At 37.9% G+C, this 17,388-nt stretch overlaps 2 protein-coding genes across 4 annotated transcripts in view; one reads left to right on the top strand and one right to left on the bottom strand.

Moving 5' to 3' along the window:
* tmem71 (transmembrane protein 71) overlaps positions 1 to 11,784 on the top strand; it is a 28,075-nt gene extending 16,291 nt beyond the window's left edge. For both annotated transcript variants that reach the window (XM_051953879.1, XM_022202170.2), the window contains 6 exons: positions 1,428 to 1,699; positions 1,843 to 2,037; positions 3,407 to 3,473; positions 3,617 to 3,678; positions 5,017 to 5,066; positions 5,161 to 11,784. In XM_051953879.1, the coding sequence (XP_051809839.1) occupies positions 1,428 to 1,699; positions 1,843 to 2,037; positions 3,407 to 3,473; positions 3,617 to 3,678; positions 5,017 to 5,066; positions 5,161 to 5,184 (670 nt within the window). In that variant the 3' untranslated portion in view covers positions 5,185 to 11,784. The remainder of the gene's footprint in view (positions 1 to 1,427; positions 1,700 to 1,842; positions 2,038 to 3,406; positions 3,474 to 3,616; positions 3,679 to 5,016; positions 5,067 to 5,160) is intronic.
* Positions 11,785 to 12,015: 231 nt separating this feature from the next.
* On the bottom strand, positions 12,016 to 17,329 carry LOC110956580 (zinc finger and SCAN domain-containing protein 2-like). 2 transcript variants are annotated; one of them, XM_022202172.2, is made up of 4 exons: positions 16,861 to 17,329; positions 15,414 to 15,487; positions 15,253 to 15,340; positions 12,016 to 14,118 (listed from the first exon to the last, which is right to left on the bottom strand). In XM_022202172.2, the coding sequence occupies exons 1-4, from the start codon at positions 17,141 to 17,143 to the stop codon at positions 13,403 to 13,405; spliced, it is 1,161 nt and encodes a 386-aa protein (XP_022057864.2). In that variant the 5' UTR covers positions 17,144 to 17,329; the 3' UTR covers positions 12,016 to 13,402. The 2 variants fall into 2 exon arrangements, with proteins under 2 accessions (XP_022057864.2, XP_022057865.2); XM_022202173.2 differs by having other exon boundaries at positions 12,016 to 14,115.
* Between the last annotated feature and the right edge of the window lie 59 nt (positions 17,330 to 17,388).

The following is a 17,388-nucleotide window of genomic DNA, read 5'->3' as shown; positions in this document are numbered from 1 at the left end:
GTGGTCATGTTGTGCCTCTTTGTGGTCATGTTGTGCCTCTTTGTGGTCATGTTGTGTCTCTTTGTGGTCATGTTGTGCCTCTTTGTGGTCATGTTGTGTCTCTTTGTGGTCATGTTGTGTCTCTGTGGTCATGTTGTGTCTCTTTGTGGTCATGTTGTGTCTCTTTGTGGTCATGTTGCGTCTCTGTGGTCATGTTGTGCCTCTTTGTGGTCATGTTGTGCCTCTTTGTGGTCATGTTGTGTCTCTTTGTGGTCATGTTGTGCCTCTTTGTGGTCATGTTGTGTCTCTTTGTGGTCATGTTGTGCCTCTTTGTGGTCATGTTACGTCTCTTTGTGGTCATGTTGTGCCTCTTTGTGGTCATGTTGTGCCTCTTTGTGGTCATGTTGTGTCTCTTTGTGGTCATGTTGTGCCTCTTTGTGGTCATGTTGTGTCTCTTTGTGGTCATGTTGTGTCTCTGTGGTCATGTTGTGTCTCTTTGTGGTCATGTTGTGCCTCTTTGTGGTCATGTTGTGTCTCTGTGGTCATGTTGTGTCTCTGTGGTCATGTTGTGTCTCTTTGTGGTCATGTTGTGTCTCTTTGTGGTCATGTTGCACAGCCTCATGGTCATTTTCTGTCATGTTACTGTCACTGTGTGTCCTTTATGATCATGTTGTGTCACTGTGTGGACATTTTCTTTGAATTTCTTTCATTTTGTGATCATTTTGTACCACTTTTTGGTCATTTTTATAAAACTTTGTGGACTTTTTACACCAGTGTGATATTTGGTGGCATTTTGTCCTAATTTTCTGTCACTTTGTCGTCACGCTGTGTCACTTTGTGGACATTTTCTGCCTCCTTGTGGTCATTTTACATAATTTGCGGTCATTTTTCATTACGCTGTGATCGTTACACTTTATGTACATTGTGCACCCACTGGTGGACATTTTTTGTCACTGTATAGTCGTAGTCTTTGACTGTGTGGGCATCAGTGGGGAGAGACTGACAACAGTGTGAAAAAATACCAGGAAATGTCCATATTATTGGTGAAATCTGCAGGAAGTGAACTACTTCTTGGTTTTGATCATTTACTCAAACAAACTGCAGCTGTGATGGAGATAAAACAGTTTATTGGCTAAAATATTCTGATTCCTGCTATTCGGTTAGTTATAAGTTAGAGTAAGTCCGTTTGGAGACTTTATTTCGTATTTTCTGACATTTTATAGGCAACGTAATGGTTCAGTTAACCAAGAAATCACTGAGTGGATTAATCACTGTTATAAATACTGTGTAGCTGCAGATCTGATGAGAAAATAAAGCTTTTGGTCTTGATTTATAGAACAAAACCTTCAAAAGACTGATTTTATTCAGCGTTTCTATGTAAGCTAGAAACATTTAAGGTGTGAAGCTTCCAAACCGAACTGAAAACAAACTAAAATGATCTTTTTCAGGGTTTTCCGGCGGCGTCGGAGGCCTCGCAGCTCTCTGGTTCGCCTGCTGAGCGACGTGACTGAAAGCTGTCAGTCCTGGTTGGACGAGAAAGTCTTCAGAGGCGTCTTCAGGACCAACCAGAACCAGAACCAGGACCAGAACCAGAGGCTGGACCTAGACTTGAGCCAGGACCAGGACTTGGACCTGGACTGGACCAGGAGCAGCCTGGAGGGTCCGGCCTGGGGAGGACTGAACAGCACCGAGCTGGACGACGGACGCAGCTTCACTTATGGTTCATAAATTTATAAATTAACTCAAACAGGAAGTTTAGTTTCACCACAAATCGACTCACTGAGTCATCTCAGCTCCACTTTATTTCCAAAAATCTCCTCATTTCTTGTCAAAATTCTTATTTTTCTGTTTTTCGTCCCTCAGATCCCACCGAAGTCCCGCCTCCTCCGGACAAGGAAGCCCCGCCCCCGAAGATGCTCATCCAGGAAGAGATTTGCTCTGAGATCTGTCAATCAAAGGAGCGTTTCACCCAGTCGCTGGGCGGATTGTCTGAAGTCCCGCCCCCCTCGCCATTCTACACCAACAGCTGCTGCTGTCAGGCCTCACCTGAGCACACAGGTGAGCTACAGTGCAGTGCATGATGGGAAGCGGCCTCATCTGGCAGCTGATTGGTTGAGAGGTTGGATTAACAGCGTGGTGCTTTATAGACCAGTTTCTGGTCATTTTAGGTCATTTTGCAGAAATTTTGTGTCTCTTTGTTGTCACTTTTCTTCAGTTTTGGATATTTCTGTCACTTTGTGGTTCATTTGTGTGACTTTATGCTCATTTTCTGGCACTTTGTGGTATTTTCTGCCTTTTTTACCATTTGTGTCACTTTGTGGTCATTTTTTGACACTTTTTGGTTTATTTCTTTACCTTGTGGACATTTGTGTTCATTTTGTCCACATTTTGTGACACTTTGTGGTCGTGTCCTGTCACTTTTGGTCATTTTTGTCAATTTTTTGGTGTCTTTGTGGTCATTTTCTGTCTATTTGTAATCATTTTCTTTCTCTTTGTGTTCATTTTCTGTCCTTTTGTGGTCATTTTCCGGCACTTTTGCTCATTTTGTGTCACTTTGTGGTAGTTTCCCGTCACTTTTGGTAATTTTTGTCAATTTTTTGTGTCACTTTGTGGTCATTTTTTTTGACACTTTTTGGTTTATTTCTTTACCTTGTGGACATTTGTGTCATTTTGTGGTCACTTTGAGGACATTTTGTTGTCAGTTCTTTCATTTTGTGGTAATTTTCTGTCTCTGTGGTCATTTTGTGTCACCTTTGGTTATTTTTTTGTCTCTTTGTGGTCATTATCCTTCACTTTGTGGTCATTTTATGTCTTTTTGTGGTAATTTTCTGTCTCTTTGTGGTCATTCTCCTTCACTTTGTGGTCATTTTATGTCTTTTTGTGATAATTTTCTGTCTCTTTGTGGTAATTTTCTGTCTCTTTGTGGTCATTCTCCTTCACTTTGTGGTCATTTTATGTCTTTTTGTGATAATTTTCTGTCTCTTTGTGGTCATTCTCCTTCACTTTGTGGTCATTTTATGTGTTTTTGTGGTCGTTTTCTGTCTTTTTGTTCTCATTTTCCTTCACTTTGTGGTCATTTTATGTATTTTTGTGATAATTTTCTGTCTTTTTGTGGTCATTTTCTGTATCTTTGTGGTCATTTTATGTGTTTTTTGGTCATTTTCTGTCTTTTTGTGGTCATTTTCTGTCTCTATGTGGTCATTTTCTGTCTCTTTGTGGTCATTTTCTCTGTCTTTGTGGTCAGACCCAGTTTGACTTCATCCAAACATGGCCGCTGCTCTCTGACTGTAAACCTGCAGTGCATGATGGGAAATGCCTTCATCTACCATCTGATTGGTTTAGGTGTTAAATCAGTGCCATTAAGTGAAACTTAATTAGTTTATTCTGACACTCTGAAGGTTTATTAATTTGTGTGTTTGTGTTTCAGGTTTAACGATGAAGGCTCTCCTCCTCCTCGTCTTCATCATCTTCATCTTCGCTGCTCTGTACTCTGGGTAAAACAAGTTTCTATCTGTTATTATAGAACAATGTGACAAACCATCCAGCTGATAAAGTGACAGAGGAGAGGTGAAACATCTGCATTGTGCAGCAGAAAACCAACCTTAAAGGCTAAATGAGTCCTTTTTGTCCTCTGCAGGTGTTTGTGGTGGAGTTTCACTTTAACGTCGACCGTCTTCATGATGATCACAACATGCATGCGTGAGTATTTCTGTCGTTTTTACCCCTTTGTCTCGTTTTACCCGTTCTGTGTCTCGTTTTACATTGTTCTGTGCCTTATTTTTGCTATTTTCTGTCTTGTTTGTGTCATTTTTTTGTCTAATTTGAGTCGCTTTCTGTCTTGATTTTTGTCTCGTTTGTCATTTTATGTCAATTTGCCCATTTTGGCATCTTGTTTTATGTTGTTTTTTGTCTTTTTTGTGCCATTTTTGGCATTTCTCGAGTCTTTGGAACAGTTTGTGCCTCCTTTTGTGTTGCTTGTGCCGTTTTATATCTTGTTCTTTGTCTTTCTGTTGTGTCGCGTTGTCTCAGTTCTGTGACTCGTTTGTCATTTTGTCTCATTTGTTTCTTTTTTTATAGAAGAATAAAGTTCTTTTGTTGGGACTGTTTGAAGCGGCGGATTAATACATATTTATTTACAGCTGTGCGGAGTCCAGATAAACAGTTTTTGGATGAAACTGAAGCTCTGGAACAATACAAATCTGACTTTTACACTCATATTTAAAATAAAATACACAAAATAAAAGTAGAAAACTAAACTTTGCTCACAGAGGATCCAGGATTTGTTGGGTTTTCATGCATGTTTTGTAAAATTTCACTATTTTACTGATTTTACGGATTTTTATTATCATTTTTATTCAAGTTTCATATTCGTGTGCCAACATCTTTTATTTTCTTACCTCGTTTATTGTAAATGATCATAAGTCGTCAAATAAATGGTGTGAATGCTTTATTTACAGACAAAAAATGGATTTAAAGTGAAAACTAAACGCTGAACAGAATAATTATCAGATTTCTGCAGCTTCAATACATTAGACTTTATATTAAAGAACATTTTAAGTGTTAAAAATCTGAGTTTTTCTGCCTCTTTGCGTCATTTTCATTCTCTTTGTGGGTATTTTCCATCTTTTTGTGGTAATTTTATGTCTATTTGTGGTAATTCTTTGTCTTTTGTGGTCATTTTATTGTCGCTTTGTGTCATTTTCTGTCACTTTTGGTCATTTTTTGTCTTTTTGTGGTCATTTTCTGTCACTTTTGGTCATTTTTTTGTCTTTTTGTGGTCATTTTCTGTCTCTTTGTTGTAGTTCTTTGTCTTTTTGTGGTCATTTTATTGTCGCTTTGTGTCATTTTCTGTCACTTTTGGTCATTTTTTTGTCTTTTTGTGGTCATTTTATTGTCGCTTTGTGTCATTTTCTGTCACTTTTGGTCATTTTTTTGCCATTTTGTGGTCATTTTCTGTCTTTTCTCCAGCTTCAATACAGATATTTCCATTTTAAAGAACGTTCTAAGTGTTTAAAATCTGACTTTTCTTTGTTTCAGTCGTGACAAAGTCGGGTCCGCTGGGCGAGTGGAGGAGGGCGAAGACGGAGGTGAGTCTCAACTTTAATTAGTTTGATTTCTTTAATTTATTCAACCTGGTGAGAAGAAACAGGTTACACTTTTCTCTGATTCTGTGTTTTTTAGGACATTACGTCAAGAAACGAGTAAAGAAAAAAACCCAGAGGAGACGGTTTGAAACTGAAGAGAATCAGGAGAGAAAGTGTGACGGGACTCAGTAGAAATAAGATTTTAATTATTATCTTTATTAATTGACTTCCTGTTTGCATGTTAAAGAGCTCCGGAGAACATTTCACAGCAGCAGCAGCAGCAGATTAAAATCCTGCTCTCTGAAAACATTTCTAACCTTCAGATTTAAGATGAAACTGGAAATGCTGAAGGAGCTCAGAGAGTTTCTGTAGTTTAGCAGATGAATAATCACATCCAGTATAAAAGCGTTTCCTGTCGTCAGCGGCTGTTTCTGGGCGTCCAAAGTGACCAAACGTCTGAAATCAGGTTCAAAACACAAACATGAAGCCTCACTTCTACCTGAACTAGAGAAACTGTGACTTTTTCTAAAAACCAAATGCACAAAAATCACCTGGAGATAAAATAAAGAGCAGTTTTTTATTTCTGAAGAAGCCGAATGAAGAGTTTCACTCCAAAATAAAATTATTTTTAACGAATTAAAGCTGCACCAGCTCAGATTTTATCATTAAAAAATCTGTTTTCTGACAAAAAATACTGATAATTTCCTCACTTTTTGGTAAATAAATTGCATCAGTCTTCTTGTTTTGACTGATTTTTCTGCTTTTAAGTTAATTTTATGTAATTAAAGTGACAGTAATCAACTCCAGTGGTAAATTTTTGCAATTTTTATTCCTACAATCTTTCAAATTAAAGCCACTGACTGAAATTAAACCAACAGGGAAACAAATACACACATAATAAACGTAATTTTTACTTGATTTCTGGGTTTAACGTATAAAAAATCAGTTTTCTGACAAAAAAATATGATAACTCCTGACTTTCTGGCAAATAATCACCACTATTCTTGTTGTTTTAACTGATTTTCCTGATTTTAAGTTGATTTTATTTAATTAAAGTGAATATTTTTATTCCTGTAATCTTTCAAAATGAAGCCACTCAAATAAATTTTACCCGATTTCTGGGTTTTAACTTAGAAAAATCCCGTTTTCGGGTGCATCTTTAACAAAATCACGTGTGAATCTTTTGTTTTTACAGATTAAAATCCAACATTTTAATTAATTTTGTGGTGAAACTCTTCAGCTGTTAAGTGCCTTTTATTATATCAGCCAGCAGCTGAATCATAATAAGATAACAATAAGAAGTGTTGGTTAATTAAAGCCTAAAATGCTGCTGGAATCTGGGGGTGTTTGATTTATTCCTCGTGCTGCAGCAGACGGGTGGAGTTGGTGTAAAAATCCACATTTATGGAACACAAACAGATTATTTTAATATATTTAAATTAAATAAACTCACTACATGAAGCAGGTTTGACGTTAAATATTTAATAAACAGCAGCAGACGAATCAGGATTTAGTATTTTTAAATCTCTCAGGTGTTTTTTCAGAGACAAAATCCAGTTAAACTGTTTATTATTCTGCTGCTGGTCAGAAAATTCCTAAAAAATGTTATTTTTAAAAAATCTACGTGAGGTTTCTTAGTAAACTCCACCCGGCTGCAGGTGGGAAAGTCACTCCCTGCTCCGGTTTTTATATTTCAGAACTACGGGATTAAATTTGTGTCATAATTTAAATATTACTGAGGAGATTCTTTGTTATTTTTCAGTTTCAGTTCCGTGTTAGTGTTTGAGATGTGAAGCGGAGCCGCTAAAACTTAAACACAGATTTTATAGTTAAATTATTATTAATGTAAATTATTAATAGGAAACAAACAAAAGTGTCTCAAACTGAACCAAATAACACTTTTTCATTGTGTCACATGCACGTTCGAGGATAAAAAATGTGTGAAATCTTGATGATGTGACAGAGACTCATGCTAATTCTCTAAATATTACAGATTAATCAATTATTGGGCGATATTCTACATTTTTTTCATGTTTACTGTTATTTTTATCGACCAATCAGTCTGTGGTTCCAGCATTGTTCTGCCCACAGCACAGTCTGATTGGCTATCAGCCAATTAGCAATAAAAGCTACTGTGATAAAACAGAAGCAGCTGCAGTAAATTAGCGTATTAGCTTTGAGTTAGCAAACGTTAGCAGATTGTTAAATAAAACAATCTGACACTAACATGCTTAGAATAGTTCAGTTGTTAGCGTCAGAGCAACTGGAGCTGGAACTGGAACTCTTAGCCTGCAACTAATGCTAAGCTAACACACTCAGTTTCCCCGTTAGACTGAAATCACCAGAATAGTTCCCTTGTTGGTGTAAGTGCAGCTGGGACTGATTCTGCTAACGGTGCTATGCTAATGCTATCCTCTTAGCCTGCAGCTAAGACTAATACTTAGCTAATGCTAAACTAGCTTTAGCCTGCATCTAATGCTAAACTAGCCCACTCGTTTTCCCAGTTGTGAAAACACCAGAATAATTCCCTTGGTAATGTCAGAGCAGCTGGAGCTTATTTTTTTTATAACAATGCTAGGCCAGGCTAATGGTATCACTGAGAGGTTAGCCTTGCTTTTTAGCGTACAGCAAATGCTATCTCCACAAGGTTAGTTGTGTCACTTAGCCTGCGGCTATTGTTAATCTACCGCACACCATTACCCTGTTAGACTGAGAACACCAGAATAGTTCACCTGTTGGTGTCAGCAGCTGGGACTGATTCTGCTAACGGTGCTAGGCTAATGCTACCACTGAAAGGTTAGCAGCGCCTCTTAGCCTGCAGCTAACACTATCTGAAGCACCGTAACATCTTCCTAAAGTCACATTAACGTTATTTCTTCTAATTAACGAGCAAAAACTGAACAAGAAGCACAAACATCAAGAAGCACAGTTCTACGGTGGCTAAAGCTATGCTAACGGCTAGCAGCTAGCAGCTAAGCTAGGAGGAAGCATCAGATTAGCCTGGAACAGAGTCTGAAAAACAAAAAATGCTTGAAGACCTGGACCTTAGTGGGTAATAAGAATGATAAACTACAGGTAGCTACAGGAGACAAACTGATCAATGCTAATCAATTGATCAGGTATAATATCAATAAGTTATAATCATTATTATTGATGAAGTAGCCTAGTTGTGGATGTTATATGTAATAACAATAATAATAATATCTAACATGTAATGCATATCTGTTCCAAATGTTAGTTATCGGTGTCTTTGATATTGACATCGGCGCTGTAAAACCAATATTGATTGATCTTTGCTAACAAACTAAAAATCATCAAATGTCCAAAGGGAATGCAGCACTATAAGCCCCACCCACATCAGATTTTTGAAGTAAAAACTAACCTGTAGAAAGCAGAAAATAAATCCTGAACGGAGGCGTCTTGTATGATTTAATTTTAAGCTCTTTTTTAAAAAATATATTTTGTTCATTTATTTTGACACCAGTTGAATTCCGTACAGGTCTGATCTTTATTCGCACATTTAAAGCTCAGATTTGTCCTTCAGGAAGCAATAAGTGTAGAAAAACGGAGAATCACAGCTGTTTTAAAGCTCAGAAATGATCCGGGAGAATGTTTGTGGATTTGGGTCTGCAAAGTCACAAAGTATTTTAACTCCAGAGAATAAATCAGGAAGAGAAGAATCACGTACTGTCCAACTTTATGAGGCTTTAACCGCATAAAGTTTGTAAAAATTGAATCATGTTTGGGCCTCAGACTAGCTTGAAGAACGAGGAGATGATCTGAGCTTCCTCCAGCACAGATCAACTCCATAAATGTTTGTTTTTGTGTCATAAAGTCGACCGGAGGAGCCGAGAAAAGTTCAGCTCTTCATGGTCCAGATGGTCTGAAACCTCCTCAGGATGCGTTCAGGTCATATAACGTAATTTCCATTTTGTGGAAGTTTTTCTGTCGTAAATGCATCTGAGCTGCAGCATGAAGAGTTAAAATCAGGTCACACCAGCGAGAAGACTGCAGATTTAACGTCTTTGGAGTGTTTCTCGGCTTCAGCGCGTAGAAAAAGTTAGAAAATCTAACAGTAAGTCCTCCGCCATCCATGGTTTTTGTCCACATTTTGAGTTTAAGCACTGAAAATGTGAATAGAAATGCTGGAAATTTGCCATTTTTTGATCCACGTTGGCATGTTTTCCATTTATCATCTATGTAAACAGGCTGCAATGCATTCTGGGAGCGGATCCTAGTCAGCTCCATGTTTGCGTAAAGTTGAAGTTTAGACGACTTTTTACCAATCAGGGACGTTCAGGACGACTCGCTGCCTCAACAAACTGTCAAAAGGCTTCAAATAATGACAGATTTCACTATTTTTCATAAAAATGAGGTCCACAGTTTGACGGTTTACAAGTGAAGCGTTCGTCCAATTAGTTGCAGCCAATGTTTGTTTTCTCTGTTGACTAAAAGTTTGTCTGTTGAGGGTCTAAAGTTTGGAAGTTTTGACGATTCACGTCCAAAAATGCCACCATAAACACGAACCATCAGTGAATAAATCACATGATTTAACCACACGTTTGTGGCTAAACCGGAAAGATGAAACTTAGCCCAAAAATACTACTTACTATGTATATGTATATATATGTATATATATATATATATATATATATATATATATATATATATATATATATATATACATATATATATATATATATATATATATATATATATACATATATATATATATATATATATATATATATACACACACACACACACGAGTAAAAATCAGCTAAGGAGTAATAATGTGTAACAAATCATCTAGACATTCAAATTATTTTATTGATTAATTAAAGGACATTTTATTACACTTTGATGGTTGCCTTATCAATAGAAACATATGAAAAGATAGTAAACTAGGCACATTTTTGACAAATAGCCTATCAAGTTTCCAAAATTACGCTTATGTATGTAACTTTTTGACGGAAAAAAGTGAACTTTTTGACGGAAAAAGTGAACTTTTTGACGGAAAAAAGTGAACTTTTTTCCATCAAAACTAACATACAAAAGTAACATAAATAAGCGTAATTTTGGAAACTTATCAAAAACGTGCCTAGTTCACTATCTGTTCATATGTTTCTATTGTTAAGGCAATCATCAAAGTGTAATAAAATGTCCTTTGATTAATCAGTAAAAGAATTTGAATGTCTAGATGATTTGTTACACATTATTACTCCTTAGCTGATTTTTACATATATGTATATGAGATACAATTCTTTAAGCTCTCCATCCACAGGAAGATGGATGTTGGTGAAGAAAGAAAGAAAAATGCGGCTTTAAAGCTGCATTCTGTCTAACAGCCAGCAGGGGGCGACTCGGATCGTATAGAAGTCTGTGAGAAAATGATGTAACTTCTAAATGATTTGTTGCCTCAGTGGACGTTTTCCTAAAGAATTTATGGTCTCAATTAGTAGTTCCAAGTCTCTTTTAATACAACATTATGTTTACATTGTAAATTTTGGTCAAATGTAGAATAGATGATAAAACTCATCACGTCTGGTTTAAAACAAACTCAGTCTTTTATCTACAGCTTTTTCACCACTGACAACCGTTTGTCTCGATAAAAGACTTCCAAAACACCAACAAACATTAATTCTCACTTTCTTCCGTTTGAAAGTTGTACCACTTTTTGCGCAGAAACCCAACAATGAACCTGCTGGTTGAGTCTTTAACAGCAGAATGAGTTTCCTTGGTTTATTCGAAGACATTTTCTGTAAACCAGACGTCAACATGGAGCTCCGTCTTGGTTTACATCTGACAGATTTGTGGTAATTGAATACCGACGTGATTCTAAACGTTGAAACGCTGGTGTGACCGAACCTTTAAATCTCCCTCCGTTAGTATGAATCAGGAGTTTCTGAATAATCTGATGTGTTTTTAATCAAAGTGCCAAATTATTCAGGAAATGTTGAATGAAAATCAGAATATATCTCTGATATTTTTATTACTGCTCCGCTTGACTTTGTATTTAAAGCTGCACTTACTAATGTTTGTATATTAACTGTGTGAAATGTGTAGTTTGCATTTAGCTTCTTCTAGCTCCTGGTTTTGGTTTTTTCGGTGTTGGAGGAAACCAAAACTGAGCTAAAAACACACAAATAATAAATAAAGTTCTCGTTCTGCTGCCCCCTGGTGGCTAAAATCTGTTAATGCAGCTTTAAATGATAAAACTTAACATGAATCAAGTTTATTTTATATTAAAATCTTCTTGTAAAAGACAATAAAAACACATTTCATTGAATTTTCGTAAATGTCGCCGTTGGATGTTTAGATTCTGTGATTCAGCTACTGAATGTGGTTTCACTAATGTTGTACATAGTTTGTTTTTATTATTTTTTAACTCTGACTGCACTTATTTCCAGAGCTGGAAACGTGACACTCTGCTTGTGACGCACTTATTACGTCTGTTTTACTGTATTCCTGTTAACGACGTCTGAAATTAAACCTTAAACGAGACACAGATTATGAATTAAATATTATTAAATCTGCTTTAAAGGATGAACTCATCTTTTATTGAGTGTTTTTCAGTCAATAAATAATCTAAATAAACTAATTGTTGTCTATTGACGTATTTAAGAGCAATTTTGTTGTGTTTTAAGGTTTAATTCTGACTGTATTTTACATTTTGTCTGCAAAAGTTTTTTATCCAATAAAATGTTTATGATCCATTAAACTTGTTTTTCGTTTTTTCAGGAGCAGATTTTATTCAAAGGTTTATTTTACCGTTTGTTAATCACAAAATCTCCTGTAATGTTTTTAATTTGGTGTTAAAAGAATGTTTTACAGATATTTATAAAATTAAAAGTCGATAAAGACGGAAGGTTTTACTTTGAAACGTCAGAGGGATATTTGCAGGATGTTGTCAGATTATAATACTTTCAAAATAAGATTTTCAGGAAGCAGATGAAAGAATAATTTTTTAATAAAAACTTCTGTAATGTCCTAGGTTAAAGGTGGAACATTTTCAGGATGTTGTGGATTAACTTGACATTAAAAAGAACACTTAAAAAAAAACATTCCCACATTGTTCTATGATAACTAAAAAGGAACATTTAAAAACAATATATAAAAACATCATTTTGAGGATGTCGTTAGAGAACTTTATCCTTTATTTCTAAATATTATATTCATTTATAAATAGTTTCAGGAAAAACCTTCTGGTAAATTTAAAAAAATCCAACTTAAGACGTGACTGGAACTTTATCAGAACGTTTATGAAACATAATTAGAATCTATCTGGTACTAAACTCATCACTCAGGTCTTTTATTTTGGAGTCATGTTGTACATCCAGACCTGGTCCATGTGATGCGGTCCACAGTGTCAGCCCTCACAGTGAAGCAGGGATTTGGTTCTGAATCTTTCCTCTCCTCGGTCTATCCAGCTGAGTAAAGCCTCCGTCTCACTCTTTATTTTGTTTGTGCCCCTTCAGAGCTCAGTCGTCTGGATGGGGTTATGTGGAGCCGTCATATGTTTTCTGTGTGTGGGGATGATGGAAAGTTCTTCCTCTGTTCTTCTTTTCTCTTTGCTCAGGATGTAATTCTGCACCTTTTTTCACTTACAAAACATTCATGCAAGAAAGTTATTTGTGTTGGTAATCTGAGGTAAATGTATTGTAAAACTGCAGTTAATTTAATTTTTGTTGGTCAAAACCAGTTAGAAAAATCTCTGAACACATGGAATTTGCACTTCATTGTGAGCTGAATGTTGTTTTGTTCCTGTTCATATGTCTTAGGCAACATTAATTACCAACATTTAACGTTAAAAATGCAGCTGAATCCTGATTTTTTTCCCCACAGTTCAGCTCATTTCATTTTATTTGGCCTTTAGATATTAAAAACAGAGTGATTTTGGTAAGTCCTGTAACTGCATTTATTAGTAAGAAGTCAGAAACTTTCAGGAAAACCCCTCTCTTCATCAACATTCCCGGTGCTTTGGTCACCCTTAATGATGGGATGTCTTTGTACAGAGAGAAGAGCTGATCTGTCCACTGGACTCTCTGATCCCTCCTCTTAAAGTTTATGGAAACATTTCATTTTGAACATGTACAAAATGAAAAAGGTGTCGTTTGCAATGAAATTTCCATCAAATAGCCAAGTTGCATTTGATTTAAAAAGTTCAAAGAATGTCGGGCTCTCTCTGGAAAAAGTTTGGACACCCCTGCTCTAAGTCCTTCAAGGTCCTTAATGTTCTGTCTGAAGGTAGAACTTTGATCAGTAAAGTTTGTGTAGATCAGGAGGAGGTCAGTCAGTTTGTTGAGTCTCTGATGAGTTTATGGGATGGTATGTCGCCGTCACGGTGGGCCAGCGGTGAATCGTTTGTCGGCTCCGTGGACGGTGATGTGTCTCCGCAGGTGGCTGCCGGAGATGAAGGTCTTTCCGCAGAAGGAGCACCTGAACTCGTTGCAGTCGGAGTGGACGGTCATGTGGACCTTCAGCGAGCCGGACTGGGCGAAGCGTTTCCCGCAGTGGACGCAGCCGTAGCGCTTCTCGCCGGTGTGGACGCTCTGGTGGCGCTTCAGGTTGCTGGAGTCGGAGAAACGCTTTCCGCACAGCGAGCAGACGAACGGCTTCTCGCCCGTGTGGACCCTCATGTGGGTCTTCAGGTTCTTCAGGCAGGCCAGAGTCTTTCCACAGCAGCTACACACGAACTTCCCTCCGGATTCCATCCCTCGGAGGCCGCCGGCTCTGCTGACGCCGACCGGACGCCTCCGGGTGGCGGCGCTCTTCTGCGGCGCCCTCCGCTGGCCGACCATGAGTCCTGCAGGCCGCCGGTCAGCTGGAGACACGAAACCGAAGCCGCCGCCCGAATCAGCCGAGGAGCAGCCGGCGTCCGGAGGATTAAACATCAGACGCTCGAAGGTTTCCGGCCTCTGATTGGTGCTCGGTGGGGAGGTGGTTCTGACCTCAACGATCGCCCACGACGACGAGGCGCCGCCGTTGGCTACTTCCTGTTTGAGTGGTGAAGCTTCGTTCTCTGTCGGTTCTTCAACGACGCAACGAAAACCTTCTGGAAGAAAGAAAAGGTTTTAATAATCAGAACAGAAAAACTTTAAACATTCGGGTTTTAGCCACTTTTAAGTAACGACGCTAAAATAACTTCAGTTTCTTTAACGATCAGAGTTCTACCTTCATATTGGGACTAAGAGGTCCAGGTCCTTGAAGTCCATAGAGGTGGGTCCAAATTTGTCTTTGGCTTTTCCAGATGTTTTCTTCAGACTGCATCATTTCCAATCAGTTACAAAACATTTAGACAAGTCTGAGGTGTTCTGGACCATATTAAAAGTTTCCAGTCACTCTGGAGCTGCTTTGAAGCACTTTGGATCAGTTTGAGGTATTTTGGACAAAATCTTCCCTAAATTTGAACAATTTATTCATAACTTTGGACTATTTCAATGCTGCAGTTTTGCTGTTCAAACTACGTGATGGATGTGTTCTTTATTGATCAGAAATTGCTCCAAGTGTCACGAAAAATGTCCAAATTACACAAAATGAAGCCTCCAACTGTACAGAAAACTACATTAAACTCAGAAAGTTCCCATTTAATCCACTTTTAATTAACAACACTCTGTAGTCGAGTCACCAGAGGAGCTGAACCTGGAGGTTTTCTGTAGTTTTTACCAAAAAAATCATCAATTAATTAATCTGACTGCAGATCTGCACCGAGGAACTCAGAATTCTTTTGTTTTTTACTGAAAAATGGCGTCAGTTTGGCTTTTTTAAATAGAAAACTCATTTTAAAAACGTTTTTCTGTTCTGTATTTTACAGAAATGATGCTGAGTCGACTTGGAGTCAAATCTATTGAATCTTTTTTTTTTTCATTTGAACCTTTCCATTTTTGTCTAATTTCACTTTCAGCTGCTCTTTGATTAGTCAGTTTATTTACTGTAAATTTTAAATGCTCTAATTATTCTTAACGGTTTTTACTACTTCATCTTTTGCTCTTTTTTCCCTCAGTTATCTTGTAAATGAGGCTCAATTTAAGTAAAGATTTAATAAACATATCACACAAATTATCATTTTATGCACAAAACATATAAAAGATGTAAGATTAAGAAGATTTGATCATTTATTTTAACTAAGAAGTCTTTAAGCTGCCTCTGGGGGTTCAGAGAGTTGAATAAATGAAACCCGTTTCCTCACCGTCGGGTTCAGAGCGACGCCACGGCTCCGCCTCCTCCTCGTCATCGTCGTCCTCCACCTTGATGACCGTCGAGTCGCCGGCTGGACGCTGGAATCAGAGGAGAGACGAGGAAATAAAAGGTTCAGGTTCAAAAAGACGCCGTTCTTCTTCTCCTACTCACAGCTTCCTGGTCGGGTTCTGATGGAGGTTCCGGTTCTCTCTCCTGATTGGTCGATCCGGACGGCAGCGCCTCACCTGCAGCAAGTGAAACGTTTGGAGTTTATTAGGAATAAAAAGTTCTTCATCATCAGCAAGCATCTGGAGGTACAGTTTTTATTTATACACCAATTAAACTGATCTGAGCTTTAACAGTTGAACTAGTCGAGTTTCAATTAAAAATAACATCGTGGAGCCAAAACCTCAATATTTAAACTATTCATAGACATCAGGAAGGAACTTTATTGATCCCGAAATAGAAATAAAAGATAAGAACAAACACAGGAGATAAAAAATATAGAATTCAGTACAGAATGTAAATATTGGAGCTACACACTGTCTATATGACACGCTTAATTTAAAAACACTACATCAAAGATCCTGATTTCAGCTCACATTTGGTGATTTTTTTAAGACAGAACGATGAGTTCACGGACCGTTGGAAAGTCCACTCTGTTTTTACAGTTAGTCTTAATTTTAACAGTTTAACGAGTCGTTCCACGTTGTGAAATAAATTATTCTGCAGGATTTTTAATTAATATTGACAGATAAATTTGAACATTATTATGAGAAATTTAAAGTATTAGACATTAACTTATTTCTATCTACATATATTTATACATTTAATGTGCATTTACTCTTTATTATTATTAGTTTATGTATTATATTATTTCATTATTATATTAGTTTTATTAGCAGTTTGTGATTGAATCTTGAGTCTATAGTGAGTAAATACATTTATTAATATAAGATCTTTCACAATACTAAATCACAAAATGTTTACAACAATAAGTTAAAAACAACATCAATACAGTATAATAGATTATTATAGTATAATATTCTTAGAAAGTTCTTTGGTTCAACATAAAAATTCAGTTTTGAGTCTTTTATGAGTAAAATAATTGAATTTTCATAACAATTACTGTAGTTTTTTGTGTTAATTTGTAAGTTTCTCTGCAATAATAATTTAGCAGCTTTAAATCATTTAGTAAAACCACAAAAGAAGAATCTTTTTGAAATAATGTCTGCTGTTTTATGTAATATTTTTCCAAATATAAAATCTGTCATTCTGTAGTTTTTTGGAGGATCTTTGCACAATAATAATAATCATGATGTTATTAATAATAATAATAACTATCATCATTATTATTAATATTATTATATTTATTATTACTATTATTATTTAGTTCATGTTCAGCAGCTTTTTGGCTCCTTACAGTCATTTTTATGCAAATTTTTTGCGCTATATTAATGAGTTTTCCACACAGACCCTGAACGCACCGCAGCAGCGTCACGGCGCCGCTCTGCCGCTTCATGCCGCGTGTCCACTCGACGCGTTTTTCCGCCTGTAAACGCGCCTCTTTGTTTTGTTTGTTTGTTTGTGTCGGTAAACGTCACCGGTGTTGACTCACCTGTCGGCGTCTCGCTCCTCGCCACCACGTGCACCCGCGCGCGACCTCCGACGTGCAGCAGCGCGTTGCCGCTCGCGGCGCGCAGGGCGGTGACGCGCGCGGCCCTCAGCTCCATGAGGCGCAGCTTCCGCCGCAGCAGCTCGTTCTCGCGGCGGCCGCGGCTGATCTCCAGCTGCAGCTCCGAGTATCCGCTGTCCACCAGCTCCACGATCTCCGCCACCGCCGTGTTGGCCAGAACCTCCATAATGGAGGCCAGCTGCGCGTGGAAGGCGGCGGGAGACATGGCGGGGCTCCGTGTGCGGCGTCCGGTACGGTGGAAGCGTCTGGATCGGGGAACGGCTCGTGACGGCTGACGGACACACAGGCAGACCCGCGCGCCCGCTGCGTTTTACCTGCGCGTGGAGCTCCTCACCTGACGGACACAAGCACACACGAACCCGGAAGTGAGGACGGAAGCGACGACAGGGGCTGGAGCGGACCGCGCATGCGCCAAAGAATCTCCTCCAGTGTTGACAAAATATTCAGATT

Source organism: Acanthochromis polyacanthus, chromosome 9 (genome assembly GCF_021347895.1).
Source record: "Acanthochromis polyacanthus isolate Apoly-LR-REF ecotype Palm Island chromosome 9, KAUST_Apoly_ChrSc, whole genome shotgun sequence".
Classification (NCBI taxonomy): domain Eukaryota; kingdom Metazoa; phylum Chordata; class Actinopteri; family Pomacentridae; genus Acanthochromis; species Acanthochromis polyacanthus.
Note: the sequence above shows the minus strand (reverse complement) of the source record. Positions and strands in the feature narration are given on the sequence as shown.